At 38.1% G+C, this 19,504-nt stretch overlaps 1 protein-coding gene across 1 annotated transcript in view; it reads left to right on the top strand.

The window, feature by feature from the left end:
- The window catches only part of ascc3 (activating signal cointegrator 1 complex subunit 3), a 160,358-nt gene that overhangs the window by 7,883 nt on the left and 132,971 nt on the right, over positions 1-19,504 (top strand). Inside the window, exons 2-3 of the mRNA XM_016267399.1 lie at positions 10,289-10,492; positions 10,911-11,051. Of these exons, the coding sequence (XP_016122885.1) occupies positions 10,289-10,492; positions 10,911-11,051 (345 nt within the window). The remainder of the gene's footprint in view (positions 1-10,288; positions 10,493-10,910; positions 11,052-19,504) is intronic.

Here is a 19,504-nt window from a genome sequence, read left to right on the forward strand (position 1 = left end):
GATAACAGTCCACTTCAGCTATGTGTATATTAGGGGCCTTTACACAACACTATTTTCAACTAAAAATAGAAAACCATTTATGCGTTTTGGCTGTTCATTTACACAACAGGGTTTGAAATCAAGTATGTAGCAAATTGACTTTTTTTTAAAAACGGATTTTGTTCTGGCTCTCTGAAATCCTTATCGATTCCAAATGCATTGAAGCAGTTGTTCACACTTTCGAACCCTGTGATTGAAATCTGGAGATTCACAGCTTTAGATGATATACCATTAGTTTCTAAACATCTAAAATGTGAAATTTGATTAATGTGTTAAACTTATTTGAATAATAATAAATAAATATATATATATATGTTTGTATATACTGTATATTGTATTATGTTTTTATTTAATTTATTACTAACAATATGGACATTTTAGCCCATTATTTTTTGTTCACATTTATTTATTTGTATTTTCTCCTGTGCTTTAAAAGTGTTAGAAATGAGCATTTTAACTCTGGTAGTTCTAATTTGAGGATTTAATATATTTTCTCTCTTTTGATTCTTGCAAGAAATTCACCAAAATAATTAAGCAGCGATATAAGGAAATGCTGTGATCCATAGCAAAAGACTAAAAGAGATGTGTCATTATTACTAAATACAGAATTATAGTATGGCAAACACTTTTAGCCCATTATTTTTTGTTCACATTTATTTATTTGTATTTTCTCCTGTGCTTTAAAAGTGTTAGAAATTAGCATTTTAACTCTGGTAGCTCTAATTTGAGGATTTAATATATTTTCTCTCTTTTGATTCTTGCAAGAAATTCACCAAAATAATTAAGCAGCGATATAAGGAAATGCTGTGATCCATAGCAAAAGACTAAAAGAGATGTGTCATTATTACTAAATACAGAATTATAGTATGGCAAACACTGCAATCCTTCTTATATCTTGTGATACATAAAGCTTTGCGATTCTAACCTTGAGTGTATAATGATTTATTCTTTTTCATTTGACTGCAGTACATTTTTTAATGATTGGTGACTTTCGAGTGTCATTGCTTGCAAATTGCATGTTTTATCTCCAGCTTGTTCTTCCCAGTAATGCTGTAAAAACCAAAATGAACACAGGTGCTCTTTCTGAATATAAAAAAAAAAAAACATCTTAAATTTGTGCAGCTGTGCTGTCGTTTACTTCATCATTTTTGTACCTCTGCTCTCAGATTAGAGTACTAACAAATGATGCATTTGTAATGAATATCCAGTGTCAAATGCTTGAAATGGAAAATAATAACTAGATTTACATTTCTGAAGGAAATAACAGTGCTTGCAAAGCAATAGGAAATAATAGGGTGAAAGTTTTGGTGGTAAGTATCGGTGTTAGTCCAGTCTTCTGCATGGCACTTGGCACTTAAAATAATAGCAGCCCATTATAATATTATGTTATGTTATGTTATGTTAATAATTTCTTAATAATATACAAAATGTACAAAAAAAAGAATTATTATGAGGCTGCCTAACTGTTGACCATGTTTTATCTCCTCCATGCACTTAAAATTAAATGCAGTATTCTGTGTAAAAATCACATGGGTCGGAAATGTTTTGTGGGCTGTGCTGTAGTATTAAGGGAGAACTGGTTGAATAGCAAATATGATCCACTGAATGCTGTCCTGTCTCTGGAGCACACTGGTGTGAGATGGTTCATGTCACTCTAATGTGAAAACAGGCTTCATTCACCCAAATGTAAACCTTTTATACACTGTCTGAGTCTCTCCATATTCCCTGTATGGTGCACTAGTTACAGTGGACAGAAAAGCTGGTGAGACTGAAGAGTTATACATATTTTTTATCCTTATTAGTGAAAGTGAGAGACCTTCTAAATGCAAATTAGTGAGGCTAGCATACTCAAAATCTGCACAACTTCCAAAAAAATTAATAAATAATGGGATCTATTGAAACCTGTTTGTTCTTATACATTATACTGATAATGGAAAGCCACATGAATATTTATTCTGAAAATCTCTCATATCTCCACAATAGTTTGATCAAGGAAACACAATTTTACGCAGCTTTGAGTTTTTTTTGAAAACCTGCATTTTCTCAACTCACACTAGGCTGTGTCTCTCATTCACACAAGATTGGGTATATGGAGATAATCCTGACAAAGTTGTAAGAAGGTTTTTTTTTAATTATTTGTTTTTTGTATTCTTTTAATAATTGTGGATGCATAGGCAAAATTCGGTCCCACTTTATATTAAGTGGCCTTAACTACTATGTACTTACATAAAAAAATAAGTACAATGTACTTATTGTGTTCATTTTGTATTGCAAAACACTTTTGCTGCTATTGAGGTGGGATACGGGTAAGGTTAGGGTCAGGTTTGGTGGTATGGGTAGGTTTAAGGGTGGGTTAAGGTGTAAGGGATGGGTCAATGGTATAATTATAAATGTAATTACATAAATTAATTACAGATGTAATTACATGCAGGTATTTGTTTTAAATATAAGTACAATGTAAAAACATGTATGTACACAGTAAGTGCATTGTACCAAATGATTAATTAAAATGTAAGTGCATAGTAGTTAAGGCCACTTAATATAAAGTGGGACCCAAGATTCTTTTGGTGTGGCTCATAATGACTGTACATTGTGATTAGAGCCCGACCGATATGGGTTTTTTGGGACCGATACCGATATTAGGGAGTAAAAAATATCAATATATTGGCCGATATTCTTGTGTATATTATAGAACAGTACCAGTCAAAAGTTTGGACACTTTCCCATTCGTGTGTCCAAACATTTGACTGGTACTATATTTAGAATACAGTATATACATAAACAGAATATATATACACAAACACATTTTTTGCAATGATCACTCAAATGTGGTGATGAAACACTTATAATGACATGACAGAGACACGTAATGGAGGCAGGGGTCATATGACGCTATTTTAAAGATCATTATTTGGTGTATTTGGTGTAACAGAATAAGTTGACATGCTTTAATGTTCAAAAAACACATTGTTTTTCAAATACTGTACATTATTGTAGGTCCTCTATGCCCCGGCTCTCTCAAACGCTTCGTTTTCTACAAAGCCCCTTCCAGGGCCTTGAAATGCTTCTTACGAAGCCACTCCTTCGTTGCCCGGGTGGTGTGTTTGGGATCATTGTCATGCTGAAAGACCCAGCCACGTTTCATCTTCAATGCCCTTGCTGATGGAAGGAGGTTTTCACTCAAAATCTCACGATACATGGCCCCATTCATTCTTTCGTTTACATGGATCAGTCGTCCTGGTCCCTTTGCTGAAAAACAGCCCCAAAGCATGATGTTTCCACCCCCATGTTTCACAGTAGGTATGGTGTTCTTTGGATGCAACTCAGCATTCTTTCTCCTCCAAACACGACAAGTTGAGTTTTTACCAAAACGTTCTATTTTGGTTTCATCTGACCATATGACATTCTCCCAATTCTCTTCTGGATCATCCAAATGCTCTCTAGCAACCTTCAGACGGGCCTGGACATGTACTGGCTTAAGCAGGGGGACACGTCTGGCACTGCAGGATTTGAGTCCCTGGCGGCGCAGTGTGTTACTGATGGTAGCCTTTGTTACTTTGGATGTATGTATATATACATATATATACTGTACATAAACACATTTTTTGCAATGATCACTCAAATGTGGGGATCAAACACCTATAATGACATGACAGAGATACTTAATGGAGGCAGGGCATTTAACAATTTAACAAACTTTATTATCCAAAATAGACTTAAGCTTTAAAGCGTTTCATCCAGGTCGCCAGTAGCAAACAATGGAGCGCGCTCTGCTGGACAAACTAAGTAATTACACAATTTCAAGCATTTTATCTGCGTTATATGTTCTGTAAAAGAAAATTCATATCGGCGGCATATTCGCCGATACCGATGTATCAGCGACAGGCTCATATCGGCCGATAATATCTGCAAAACGATATATCGGTCGGGCTCTAATTGTGATCGCATCTTCCAAATCTGACAAAACTTGGTACACATGGACATTCTGAGGAGAAATGCTGAATTTCCCGAATTTCTGATGCTTGGGGCTAACAGCAAATTCTAAATGATCAGCCATTTATTTGTAGCTGTGAATGACAAATATATGCTGTAATGCTAACGTTGTCCACTAAGAAACTGTTTTAAGTCCAGTCATTTTACATCAATGCGAATGGCAAAATATTTCCTGACTTTGAAGTCAGTTGTCTCTTTTGGAACTAGCATGTGTTTTTGTGAGCTTCGTCAAACTCTAATTTGCAATATCAGTAGAGATTTAACATATTGACTTTGCAGTAACCGCATAATATTTGGAAAAATATATGGAAATTGTATCATCTACTCATCTACATGAGCTGTTTGTGCTTGGACTCCAATTATTATTTCTTGCGACTATATTTGCAGTTATTTTTTGAAGACGCAATGCATTACAGATTTCTTCAGTGATGTGAGTCAGGTTACAAGCATGAATCAAATTTATAAGCGTTCTCTTCATTAGCCGTGTGGAATGGTAAACATCTCTGCTCAGGTGTTTGCAGTCTGCTCATAGGACACACTAAAACAGAGAAACATCGCTGATTAATCCCCCATGATTCCTGGTATTACGTTAGAGATCACGTTTTAATGGGCTGAACTTCAGGATCGTGACGAGAGTTTAGATACAAATAGAAGGGGAGTGCTTTCAGTCTGATGGACAGTTGTGCTTGAAATGTTTGGGACAAACCCCCTGCATTCGCTCACGTGTTGACTTTTCGGACAATTGACCTCTCGTTTTTCCCTCATCCTTTTTCTTATCCTGTCTCATTGTTTCTCTGTGGCTCTTCCAGCAGTTCTGCTCATGAGAAATAAATGGCCCTCCTATTTGCTGGTGCTGCGCCTGTCATTTATCAAATCCTTTTGCTCGTAGGTGTTTGAGGTGTTGTTTGAATAAACGTGTTGAGTTTATTGTGTGTGTGTATGTGTGTGTTTGTGTTTGTATCTCTGGAGTGGGTAATTTTGTGCCGTGTGGGCTCGAGGCGGGCAGATAAGCTGTTTGCTAAAACTAACAATTAAAACTTGATCATGCTGTCAGTTCAAATGGAATGAAATGGAACCAAAAAGTAATTAAAAGGATAGCGTGCAAATTACAATTATATCTTTTAGCTTTCTATTACGGTGCTGTGAATTTAATTATTGTGGCAGCTTCAACAAAAATGTGCACGCATAAACGCAGACTTTAAGATAAGCAAGGCTACTGCTGCCTTTCTATGGAGCACTGTGCGTTTTTTACTCATAGCTTTTTAAAACCAGGACAGTCAAGAAATCCATGCAGGTATTTAGATGTTGCTGTGAAATGATTGCTGGGGGCTATGTTGGTCCAATTAGTGTGTTTAAAGTCACGGGTGAGTTTCTGCTGTGTTCCCAGCTCACCCAGTCAGCACATATGGCCGAGGGCCCTTCATCCACAGAGTTAATTAGACTGTCAGGATCCATCGGACTCACCGTGGACTTTCTCCTCCCCACACGTACAGGTGGTCAGATCTCCGGCTGCCCACAGTTTTATAGCTGTTACTTAGCGCCGTGCACTCGCCATATGTCCTGTAAAGACAACTTTCATGCACTTTCACTCATTTGATTATATCATCATAATATGTGCAGATATATTTAGCACACAGAAATAAATGCACTTTTGTTCCCTGCATTAGAGAGAAGGAAACGTGGTCAAGTGAATTGCTGGCTCCCCGCTGATATTGGTTTTGCTCACCGGCAGTGCGAAGAAACGCTGCAAAACCGTCAGACTGAAAGTGTTAAGGGTGCTCTGGGCACAGACTGCGAGCATCTTGAACTCTAGTTCGTGTAGGAGTAGAACGAATCACTGTCCTGGAAACCACGCCATTGCTGCAGTATGTGTGATTGGTACATTTTGATGGAACAAGTACAAAAATAAAGTATACAAGAAGCAAAGTATGTATAATTTGTTTTAAAGGGTCAGGTCACATGCAAGATCTTTGGAGATCAAAAACCGTGATGTACTATGAATACTTTCAGAACTGAAAACTTCCTCAATAGTCGAAGAAAGAGCTTTGATTGGAGCTGGAATGCAAACATGGATTTCTGATGTCAGGAAGTTAAGGATGCATGACCCACCAACATTTACATTGTCAATTAAGGACCATTCACACCAAGAATGAGAACTATAAAAATGACTGTAACGATAACTGTAGTAGCATCCACACCACACCTATTATAAGCACACCCCTGCAGTTTTGTCATCTGAAACTTTAAATGGTCTAGCCATTTAAAGGCAGGTGGATTTTGATTGACTATCAATGCATTTATTGTTCATCAGCTGAAAAAAATCGTTCTGGATATATGATATGATATGATACATCGATCCTCTGTGTTGTTATCATTATAGTTGTATTGTCAACTTCCCAATTCTAATTGAATAAGAATGCTTATTAAAATGAATAGTTATTGTCCTTGGTGACAACGGGCCTTTACGCTTGTTTGACGTGGACATTTGGCTGGCATATAATAATAAAGTAGCATGCATTCTGTTTTTCCACAAATGCCACTACAACTAACAAGAGTAAAGTCTGTCAAACCTTATGCCATTCCTGGCTTTATGTACCATCTGCACATCCCTGTGAAGAATCCCAATGTTAGAAAAAAAGGGATTGAAAAACAGCCTGTGAATGTGAAAAGGGTCACACCAAAACTTATATAAATGACTAATTTGACTAAAACGATCTACATTGGCAGCAACTCTACACATACACAACATCATAAATTGCATGGGAGATTTTAATTGTTATTGATTTCAGTGGAGTTTAATGTTTGCATGTTGCTGTGTTAGCATGTTACCGAAGCCCTGCTAACACCATAAGATGCGTTTTCAGTGAGGCAATCACAAGTGGTCAGCCAAAACAAATACTGTTACCACCTGGGATTGAAATGCATTTCAAATGCATCTCCTTTGACCACTTCTGAACAAGAATTATTCTAATCCTGAACTCACACTTTGGTGATGTAAACCAGTGCCGGTCCAATGGAATACAAGTGCTCAGGTCCAGTTACAACTTGCTGGTGTTTTTGAATAAGATTCATCTGTGCACCATATGAAAAAAATAAAAACCTTTGAAAAAAAGCATGAGCTTTGTAAGTATTTTGAGTAAAGCTGTGCTTTCAGGTGCAAATTATTTCAGCCACTTGATGTTTTGAATGGGAGTCTGGTCTGATGGTGTTAGATTTACCCCCGAGCCTAAAACTCAACGAGCTGAAATGGGCCGCCAGTGTGGCAATCACTCCACTCACACACAGTGATGAAAAGTCCCGTTTACTGCTGCTGTTTCTGCAGCCAGTAAAGAGAGATTAAAAACCCTCTTTTGACGTACAGCCGACTGCGAGTTTGCGACTTGTTTTAAAACGTGTCGTGCACTATATGGGTTGGCTGATGGATTACCTGAGGGCTACATTACTGTGCGTAGTATACAATAGCACGTGGGGGACCACCCTGACCCACATCACGTTTTCATGTCGTTTGACGAGCGTTCATCACAACACTGAATGCGCTTCAAAAGAAAATAACCGAATGCGAGACATTTGCCGATATCATTAAGTAATGACAACTCCATATTTGTTACATGTACGCATTACTTCGAGGTGAATTTTGGGGCATGCATACATTTGCATTCATTTGCATGTTTAAGGCATGCGGGGACACTGGCAGTCCTTTACAGACAAAGCTGATAAATCAAAATGAAGGGGGCTCTTAAAACAAGTGCAGCAGTTTGGTTACCTTGGTGATACAACCGTTCAGACGGATAGGAAGAGAGCTCCTAATTACCTATGAATATTTATAAGTTGGTCCTCTGAAGACCCACCCTGGGAATATAATGGGTCAGACCGGCTGGGGCTGATGCTGCCATCCTGACGGGAGGCATAGAGGAATACAACTACTTCTCCCGTTTATCAGAGGACACGTGGCACACAGCAGAAGGTGATGTTATATGGAAACACCCACCACCAATGAAGTGCTAACAGCTTTCTGGAAGCTTTTTTCCCCCTTTTTCTTGGTAATTGGATCCATTTGGGCCATTAAAGCTGATGAAGTTGAGCTCTGTTTCAAAACCTTGTGAGCTGCTTTGCCCGTCTACTGCCTACTTAGGCACCATCCTTTTAAGGCAGGAACTGAAATGGAACTGACTGATTAGGGCGTGCTTCTATAGCAACTCAAAAACAATATATATATTTTTTTTCACTGAGCTGGTAGCAGTGCTTTCAGGGATTGTTGTTTCTGAAAGATACATGTGATGCTTCTTTAGTATTTGGCCACAAAATTGTATCTTAGAAGGAATAGAATTTGCATCACTCCTATGATGCTTTAAATTGTTGTCCTTGTTGGAGAAAAATACTCTACAGAAAATGTAACCGTTTAAATTGAGAACAATCTTCATCATAGCATAGTATTTGTGGGTACAGGTGTATATTTTTAGTTGAGGTCTTGATTTTGGTACTCTAGTAGAAATTAATTATCCCAAATGGCATAGTTCAAAATGTAAAACTTGGTCCATCTCGGCTGACATCACCGAGGCCTTGCGGGCCATTGGTTAACCAATGCCAAATAGCTATTTATTTATTGTTTTTGGCTTCTGCAGGAAATGCTGCAGTAATTATGCTAATGCCAAAATTATGCTAGTAAAGTAATTAAATGGAGGTCAAAGGGATAGTTCACCCAAAAATGAAAATTCTGTCATCATTTACTCACCCCCATGTTGTTCCAAGCTAGTTTCTTTCTTCTGCTGAACACAAAATAAGGTATTTTGAAGAATGTTGGAAAGCAAACAGTTGCTGGTAGCCACTGACTTCCATAGTATTTTTCTCCATATTATGGAAGTCAAAAGCTACCAGCAACTGATTGGTTACGAACATTCTCCAAAATATCTTTTGATGACAAATGATGACAAAAGGTTTATTTTCAAGTTACATTGGTTAATACCAAGTATCGGTAGATTTGGAATTTTTTTTTAAAATAACATAATTTTTAAAAGTGTGTTGTAATTTAAATGCATCAGTAGGTTCCTAACAGTGAACTTGAGCTTCAAGCCTCCACGTCCTGATCAGTTCAGTCAAAAATGGGCGCAGACTTCTTATATATGCACATACAAGTCCACAAGACAACAACTCACTGTTGTAATGAAGTTCACAGCTGCATAACATTCCACAGCTCTTCTGCCCAGAAAATCCTTATGCAGTCACATCTTTACCGCTGTGCTTCGAAGCGTCTTTCAGCTATTAATAATCCCTTCCTTTTGGCTTTTCATTCTTGACTTTAAATCAGATCTAAGCCCTGTAATAACTCTCTCAGCCTAATTGTTTTTCTTTTAATTTAAAGCGTGCCAGAGCAGAACGGTAAAAGAAGAGACCGATAGCATTGTTAATGAGTCTTGATCCCCTGATCCAAGACACTGACACAGGAATGAGGGATGCAGAAACCTGGAGATGGTAGACAGAAAGAGACAAATAATTAGAACAGTTCTAGAGTTGTTTTACTCAATGTGCTTTGATTAGATTTTTGTACTTTCCTGGCCCCTTTTTGATCTAATAAGCTTGTAACATCCCGCCCTACTTTAATGACAGCAGTAGTGAAAATAACCGTACTCCGCAGTAGCAATAAAGTACTAGGTGGCTTTTCATCTCTTATCAGAACTTTGTTGAGATGGATGGCTGTCACCCCGAATGTGATGTCACTGCAGAGCTGGCCAGAGTGGGCGTGGATTGATTGACAGCCCATGACACCGCTCAGAGAGTTCCCCACTTCATAGTACTGGTGGCCTTTTGCAAGGTTTTAATGTTTGAGCTCTCCAAGCTCTCTGTATACGCTCAGCCATTCATAAAGGTATTGAAGTCCCAACAGTCTCTCATGGAGAATTACCTGATCTGACAGCATCAGCAAAGCTTCTCATTTTCGGCCAGCACTGCTTTGGGTTCAGTATCCTTTGAATATGGCTTACAATGATTGATTCGTTTAGATAAAGTCACGGATGATTGCCTTGTGGGAGACAGGAGTCTGTCATTAGCTGTGTGTTGAAGTGGCTTCATTAAGTTTTGGCTCCTGGTGTCCTGTCACTTTGACCATATGTGTCTCCATCATACATGTAGCCACACCACATCTGCTACACATAAACTCACAGTCTTCAGTATCTTGCGTTGAACAGGTACATGCCATTTCCAGATCTCCAGATCAAAATCTTGTCAATGGGCCATTGAAATGTTCCTTGTGTGTTTGCAGATTGGCCAGTTGGTGTTCAAGGGCATGAAGAGGTTGAACAGAATTCAGTCTATAGTGTTCGAGACGGCTTACAATACCAATGAAAACCTGCTTATCTGCGCCCCCACCGGTGCCGGCAAAACCAACATCGCCATGCTCACCATCGTACATGAGATCCGCCAGCACCTGCAGCCTGGGGGAGTCATCCGCAAGGATCAGTTTAAGGTAAACAGACAGTTGCAGAGACAATATTGTTGAGTGAGCTGTTGGCATTCTGGCAGCCAATAACTCATTTCCGCACCAGTCCATATACCTCAGGTACAAAACAACCTGATTGGATGCGTTTGTTTAGTTTGTCAAGCAAGGATAGACTTGAGCATTAAATATGTGTCAATAAGTTTTACCATAGTTTGGAGATGTAAACGGATGCGTTGTCTCTTGAAGCACATTTTCACACACGTGCATACCAGCTTCAACAATGATAGACAGTCTTCATACATCACCATTAAACTCTTACTTTAAGCAGCCAGCTTCATATTTCTTTGTGAATTGCTATTTGTATTGGTTGCCTGGGAACAAATGGTACTGTGGTGTTTTCTCATTTATCATGAGCATGTCCTGTCTCTCTTTCCTGCCTCTATAGATTATATACGTGGCTCCGATGAAGGCCCTGGCTGCTGAGATGACTAATTACTTCAGTAAGCGATTGGAGCCTCTGGGCATCGCTGTCAAGGAGCTGACGGGAGACATGCAGCTGACCAAAGGAGAAATCCTCCGCACTCAGGTAACAAAATGGTAATGGATGGACCTTTGGCTATAATAATATTGGACATTGGCTGGTGGCAGGTAGACTTTGTTCACCTCACTGGACTTGGACTTGGCAAATCTCAACCCCAGATCATCAGTGACTTCATCTGTTGTCTGATGCTTGGGTATGGTCATACATCATGGTTCTGTGAGACTCTATTTCCTGAGAAAAGGCTGGTGTAAAGATGTTGAGGGTGGTGTAATGTAGGTGTCAAAGATCGCATGTAGTAGCTGGAAGGTGGTAGGTTAAATCCTGCAAGGGTTGATTCTTAAAATATGCCATTGTGTCCATGATCAAGAAGCTTAATCTTGGGTTACTCAAGAGGACTGAGCCTGTAATACGCCTATAATGGTAATTTAACTAATTAAATTTAGACTTCAGCTGTGTGTTAAATAAAGACTAGAACACAGTTTTAAGACTGCAAGCCCCTCACTTTTGATGATCACATTCCTCACTTCCTTCACCCTTCATCCAAACTGCTTGTCCACATTATTGCTCTAAAACAAATTACAGATTGTTCTGAATGTAGGTGTATAGCCAAATCCTGCTTGATGGAGTCCACGAGGCCTTGCTCTTATAAAGCACTTGTCTTGTCTCACCGATCAATATGATTGTACAACTTAGACACATCCATTTGCAATGCTGCAGCGCGCACAGTTCCGGGCCAACAGTTTCAGGACGGAAGTGTGTATGCGTGACAAGCAGTGAAGAATGCAGAATGTAAGCAGCGATTCGCTGCCCTTGCCATTATACCAGCTCCCAAGGACTGCAAAATGATGATGCACTCTGTTAAAGTCTTTTGAAAATTGATGCTATGGTTTGAAACTCTGGTTGCACTTTGTTTTACAGTGAGTGCACTTATAGTGTAGTTACCAAGGATAAGTAATTTAAGTAATACAAGGTAACGACATGGCTTAATGTTAGGTTTAGGAGTAGGTACAGGGTTAGTACCTAGTTATTACTCGGGTATTGTAATTACTATAGTAAGTTCATGGTATGTACATGCGGAGCGGGACTGTAAAATAAAGTGCTACAGAGATTCCGTAATTTTGTTGACTAAGCTGGAAGTTACCATCACCCTGGTTCTGTCGACAAATACCAGTAGTATTTTTCCATTGGCTTTTGGATTTTTGTGGAAAATAAACTCTGTGACCAACAAGTTTGTGGTTACTTACACATTTGTTTTAATATGATAACGAAAAAGACCCCTAAGCTTCTAAAAAACGTCTTTTTTCTTTAAAATCTATCATTTTGAAAGTTTGAGTTAGAATTGTTTAGCAGAGCCTAGCATAAACGTTAGTAAAAGCAAACTAGTGAGTAGATGAGTTTAGCTGTTCGGCATGATGACATTGAATTTTTTTAACATTTGACATTGAATTTTTTTTAAGATGGTAAAAGCTTAAAAAAAATCACAAGTGCGGTGTTACTGATGTATTTTATGTTGTAGAATAAAATATCTTGAGCTTGTGTTAACCATAGACTTTAATTCAGGTATTTAACCAAAAACCCAATGACTTTGGGTAATTGAAAATTGAAGTTCAAAAATGCTAGCACATGTCTTGGTTTTAGGACTCATTCCTGCAGCCCTCTATTCATGTGGTGTAACATGTGCTCCCTACTGCAGTGGGTGAATTGACCTTGTATTTACAGTGGTGTTAAAGCACATATTTCTGAACATGTTCTGTTTTGTGATGTTTCGCGCCACCATCACATTATTCTTTCGGCCCAAATTCACACTTCCAGGAAGGAAACATCCAGGATGACTTTAAGGGTGTGAATTGCTTAAATAGAGCATGTTCCTCATATCAAACAAGCCAGTGTACGCTGTGAAAATGAAGTCCTCTTGACTTCTACTGGCTGAATAAAAACCTTCACAGACGTACTGAGTGTTTGTTTATATACATGTTCAAAAAAGCTGCCGCTTCCTTCCACAGCCATGTTTTTTTTCTCCATGCGTTGTCCTTTTTCCTCTCTCACATTCCCTTGCCTGTAGATTCATGCATTAATGGATAGACGAAGACTTCTAAGAGCACTTAATTGTTAAAACAAGAGTGAGGAGATGAAGAATAGATTTAGAGGATTGTAGAGAACAGGAAGGAGTCATGGGTCAAGTGGTGTGAGGAGTGTAATATCAATGACTGTATAAAGGGAAATGATCCTTGTGTTTTCCCACAGGAAGCTTGTCTTCCTCGGACCATATCTATTGAGTGCTCTCGCTGTACTTCCCGAACAGCAGAGCAAACAAAGCAAAAATGGAGAGAAATGAATCGAGCAGATGTGTTGTAGAATAATAAGGCATCATCACACCTTCTGTCAGGCTGAAAGCAGTGCTTTACTGCCCCCTCAGCCCTGTGTCTTTTAGACAGTGGCAGGCTTGCACAACAGTTCTTTAAAAAATGACCATCTCTGCAGTGGTTAGCTGGGAGAATATCAAGCATCTTGCCTATTTTTGCAGCATTGGAGATGTCTCTGAGGTGTCTGGTAGACGCTGAGACAGGAAAAACAAGTGGTCATTACCGGCAGACCTCACAGTTTGGCTCGTGGAGCTCAGAGACACGATGTCATTGAGCGCGCCTACTTTTTGGCCATGCACACAGCGTGTTTTAACCATTCATTTTGTTAATTGCACAAAATGGCATGGGAAACATAAGGTGGTGTGTCATGTCTTATTTAGACCATCAAAGTGGTCATTAGATATTGATGGGTAGTTAGCATTAGAGCTGTATCTGCTCGAAATTAACAGCAGGTTACAACCTAACCATTCTATTATTTGTTGTGCCTTTCCTTTAATCACGGTGCATTCTTTCTATTTTCTCTTTGTCTTTCTCTTTCCCCACATTTATTTCACATCCTCTCTCTCATATTCCATATTCTCCTTCTCTCACAATTGCCTATTCAGATACCTCAACACAATCGACCTCAACATCTATATGAAGCCTAACATCATCCAACACATTCATACCTAACAATACATGTATACCTACCCTATCATCCTCCAATACACACATGCATACAATAAGAATTCTCCAGCACACACATGCTTACCCCAGCATCACCCCCTCCTAGTGCTGCTTTTAGAGAGCTTGTCATTTTCTGCTGCTTGGATCATAGCACTTTGTCTGTCCGTCTTATTTTCTTGTTGCTATAGTAACCACTGTACAGTAAAATGCCTAATATATAGAACACACAGCTGTTCAAATGACCTTATTGAAGACTAAATTTGTGCTGTCAGAGGCGGTGCTAACATTTAAATAAGAGGGCATAGTAGTGCTAGTATACCGGTTCATACCGAATACCGGTGTTTATTTTTGTTATGATATTAATTTTTAAAATACCGCAATACCGGTGTATGTCGCTTAAACAACGTTCGGAACGCGACACTGTTTGAAAGGGGTCCCTTTTCACTGTTGCACTGTGGTGAGGGAACAGCTGTATGTGTTACTAAGCGTGAAAGTTCAGAAACTGAAGCTGTAGAACTAATAGAACGTGATGACACAGAAGAACTCATCCACAATATCCACATTGACCTCCACAAATATCCACCGCCCCCTGCCATCAGCTCCCGAGTCTCACACACACGCGATTATGACTTTAGCACTAGATTTAGCAACTTTCAGACCCTTTTAGCGGCTTTTTTCCATAGAATATTCATACTGACAAACCTAGAGACTTTTTTGGATAAACCGTAGCTATGGTTCAGTTGGAAGATTTCGCCAGTGCTGTCCCGCGAACGCGAGGTCTGACTTTCCCGGACAAGTGTCACCTCTCTCGGCGTCTGTTCTGTGCAGCGAGCGGCAGAGAAGCACCGCAGCCGCCGACTCAATAAATGAGTACAACACAGCGTTTGTTGGCCGCAACGCAGCCGACTCGTCAATAAATGAGTACAAAACAGCATTTCCTAGCGCCCTTTCGCTTACTGATTGTTTGGAATTATAAATATGAGCGTTGTTTGTCTGTTAATATCACATGCACTTTTTTTGTTTGTTGTTGTTTTTAGTTTGTTACTCAATCGAGGCAGTGCGCTGCATGAGACAAAAAAGTAATATAGCCAAAACAACCGCATAGCCGCTCTTTAGTGTAGATTTTATCAGACAATGCCATGATTATAAATGAGAGTGACTCCTAACATTAATAATCATTATAACAATATCAAGAGCAATAATTGACGATAATGATTTTTGTCAAAATATATTAGCCCTACCCTTTATTTATAAATTGTATTTTATATGCAAGTTTAAGCAATTAGTTTTTATTGGTAGAAGTTTAAAGTATTCTGATTTATTTACTAATTGGTTAAATTTAAGTATTTGACATTAAAGATAACACAAATACAATTAATGAGTTAATTATACAAAGTGCCCTTACGAAGGTGGGAAATAAATAAAATCAATCAATCAATTCGAGGGGGCAAATATTGCCCCTTAATGTAAAAGTTCATTTTTAGGGAGTCTGAGTTTTTAGGAATTACTTGGTTTATAAAAAAAAAAAAAAACTGATAAGCGTATGGGAAAAGGGTCTAATAGAAACCAGGACTGATCAACCCGTTAAGGCTGGAATACACTACATAATTTTTGCCCTGATTTTTCGCAGACTCCATGTATGGTGCCTAATATAATCAGATTTAAAAATGTGTGTATTGCATTCCAGCCTTTAGGGGACACAAGGGGACACAACTCTTCATTTACCAATACAGTTTCAGAATGTGTCCAACAAACAGTGCCTTTCGCTTACTGATTGTTTGGAATTATAAATATGAGCGTTGTTTGTCTGTTAATATCACATGCACTTTTTTTGTTTGTTGTTGTTTTTAGTTTGTTACTCAATCGAGGCAGTGCGCTGCATGAGACAAAAAAGTAATATAGCCAAAACAACCGCATAGCCGCTCTTTAGTGTAGATGCATGTTGATTTTATCAGACGATGCCGCGATTATAAATAAGAGTGACTCCTGGTTAACATGTATTAAAAGGGGTCGTGTTTAGTCACTATTTAGTGTGGCATTTTTTGACAATATTCACTCATCATGACAGTAAAATAGGTCATTCTAAGTCAATATACTGAAGTATTTCCTCTCTCAATCAGTAGAAAATATGGTTAACACCCGGTCATGTACCGTGAAACCGGTATAATTTTGAAAATATAAATGATATAAATTTTTGGTCATACCGCCCAGCACTAGGGCATAGGTTATAAAATGGAAAAGACAGAGATGCCAACCCTGATAATTAGATTATAAAGCAATCAAAGATACATCAGCATGGCTAATATTAGATAAAGGAATAACCTTGATCATAAGTATGTTGAATTATTTAGAAAGTAAAGAGAATGATCTTCACTGTTTTAACGATAACTAAAGTGATAGATTTTTCTCTGGATTCTTTGGAAATGAATTGCCTAATACTTGCACATCAGAGGATTCAAGTCTTGGCCCTCCCAGACTGTTGTGGGAGTAATGTAATATGCAAATTGAAGCTAATCAGAGAGGTGAAGGATGTTTATTCTAGAAGCCCGGAGATGTGAATAGATCCTCACCAGTAATGGGAATGTCACAGAGGAAATTACCTGTTGATGTATGAAAATTCTGTCACAAAACAACAAATAGGACACTAAAATGTCAGTTCTATATTGTCGGCTCACATAGAGTTTTTCAGTATGTCTCAGAGGAGAGCAGGGGAAAGATGTGATGAGCGTATTTGAGCAGAGAAACAAGAGATTCCAAGTGAAGTCCAGTAGAGTATTTTTAAAGGGATATTGTTTATATCAGGTGACAAGATTACAATGCAATAAGAAGAAAAAAAAAAGAGCAAGAAGCCATGTCATGGCACATGGTAAGGCTGAAAAAAGGTCCTGCCACAACAGTTCTTTTCATTTGAGTGAGTACATACACTGAGCACTACTGACTGAATATTTTGCTGATGGGAAAAAAGTAGAGCACATCGGATAATGTACAAACCAGCCTGTCAATGTGATGCGTAATTAGTATTTGTAGTGCAACCTCTTGTTGAAATGCTTATATAAACAGAGTATTGTTGTGATAGCACCACAGTGTTTACACTTTTCAGGAAAATAAAACCACAAATGGTTTAATTTGAATGGTTTTGCATATTAAAATGGGGTTGAAAAAAAAAAAACAACGCACTTCAACTTTGAATTAGTTTTTGCAAATTTAAAAAGTGAGATGCAGTACTCATTTCTCATTGAGGTTCACACAGATAAAGGATATGTTTGCATTGGTTGTTGACTCATTGAACAGTACTTTCCTTAAAAATGCACCTGAAAGAATGCCTCTTAACATACAGTATGAGGTAAGTCTGGCACATTGTGTTTTAGAACAGTTTGTTAACTGATTTTTATTTAATGTCTGGCAGGCCAGCTGCACCCCTGAACCTGAAGACTGAAGTATATTCATATGAATCTTTTGGGGATTTTTATTTATTTATTTATTTTTTACGTTGATTCAATTTAAAAGTATAGTACTCCGATACTATAGGTAGGAGGGTTTGAAATTAGCAGGGGCTTGTGGCTAAAATGCCACCAAATGAACAAAAACACCCCACAAATTCAAGATAAAGGGGCAAAAAAAAGTTGCATCAGATTGTTTATAATGTTGAGCATTATAACCAAACTGTTATAACGTATGAATGCAATAGCCAATCAGACACATTTTGATTAGTCTGCACTGAAACGCAGGAGTTTTGTTGAGTGTTTTCAGGAGCCGCTGACTGAATTCTTCAGGCTCGCAAATTCTCTCATCATAAACAACGAAGTGCAGATATGATGTATATACTCTTATTTACATTTTATCTGCACTTCGTTGTTCATTTCAGTTCATTCCGCAGCTTCAGTGATTATAACAGGAGCTTTTGCATAACATGCGCTAGACTAGACTAGTGTCATGAACCACATTTGTCTTCATAGTCAGAATATGGCATGACATTTCCCCAAAGACAAATACATTTTACATATGTATTTTATTAATCAACATTAATAATCATTATAACAATATCAAGAGCAATAATTGACGATAATGATTTTTGTCAAAATATATTAGCCCTACCCTTTATTTATAAATTGTATTTTATATGCAAGTTTAAGCAATTAGTTTTTATTGGTAGAAGTTTAAAGTATTCTGATTTATTTACTAATTGGTTAAATTTAAGTATTTGACATTAAAGATAACACAAATACAATTAATGAGTTAATTATACAAAGTGCCCTTACGAAGGTGGGAAATAAATAAAATCAATCAATCAATTCGAGGGGGCAAATATTGCCCCTTAATGTAAAAGTTCATTTTTAGGGAGTCTGAGTTTTTAGGAATTACTTGGTTTATAAAAAAAAAAACTGATAAGCGTATGGGAAAAGGGTCTAATAGAAACCAGGACTGATCAACCCGTTAAGGCTGGAATACACTACATAATTTTTGCCCTGATTTTTCGCAGACTCCATGTATGGTGCCTAATATAATCAGATTTAAAAATGTGTGTATTGCATTCCAGCCTTTAGGGGACACAAGGGGACACAACTCTTCATTTACCAATACAGTTTCAGAATGTGTCCAACAAACAGTGCCTTGTGTGATGCTGTACTGGTGCCCTCCCCAGAACATTAATACACTTGAACTGCATTTAAAACAGCAAAATTTAATTAATACTGTATCTGCTTGCACTTTTGCAAATGGCACACACACTCCAATAGTAGCCACAGATTGACTCTGCAAGTTGACATATCTCCGGTGAGCTTGCAGTGTAAACCGCTCCATTGATTATAATGGGTGCGTGGATTCTTGTTCTGTGAATTGGAGAGATCTAGTTTTGTCACAGCGCGCCGCTCGTTTGTAGGGTAGCTGTGGTATAAACTGTTTACTTTAGCACTAAAGAACTTCCCGCTGAAAGCTTGATGAGCACTTTATCCAGACTCGAGGAGACGTGCATTTGGGGTACATACACACACTGAGACACCATCGTCCCTCAAACACACTTAGGAATAACTTTGTCAAAATTAAACACGTGCATACACACAATTCATACACAATCATTAGCTGCATTTACATGGACCCTAATAATCCATTTGTAATTGGACTAGTAGCCCAGTCCAAATAAAATAGGCATATGCAGCCACGTCAGTTGGAAAGAGCTGGTTAAATCCAATTGAAATTGCATTCCGATTGTGAGGGGTGGATTAAAACCTTTTCTGATCTGTTCAGTAGGACGTCTAAACAGTTGATTGGATTGAAAACCGAAACTGGAGAGTTACAGTGCCTTATTCATACCCCTTCATTTTTTTCACATTTTGTTAAGTTGCTGCCTTATGCTAAACTGCTTTAAATTACTTTTTTCCCCACATCAATCTACACTCCACTCACCATAATGGTTAATCAAAAAAAAGGTTTTTAACATATTTGCAAATTTATTAAAAATAAAAAACTTAA

Source organism: Sinocyclocheilus grahami, unplaced genomic scaffold, assembly GCF_001515645.1.
Source record: "Sinocyclocheilus grahami isolate Dianchi unplaced genomic scaffold, SAMN03320097.WGS_v1.1 scaffold37.1, whole genome shotgun sequence".
Taxonomy (NCBI): Eukaryota; Metazoa; Chordata; class Actinopteri; order Cypriniformes; family Cyprinidae; genus Sinocyclocheilus; species Sinocyclocheilus grahami.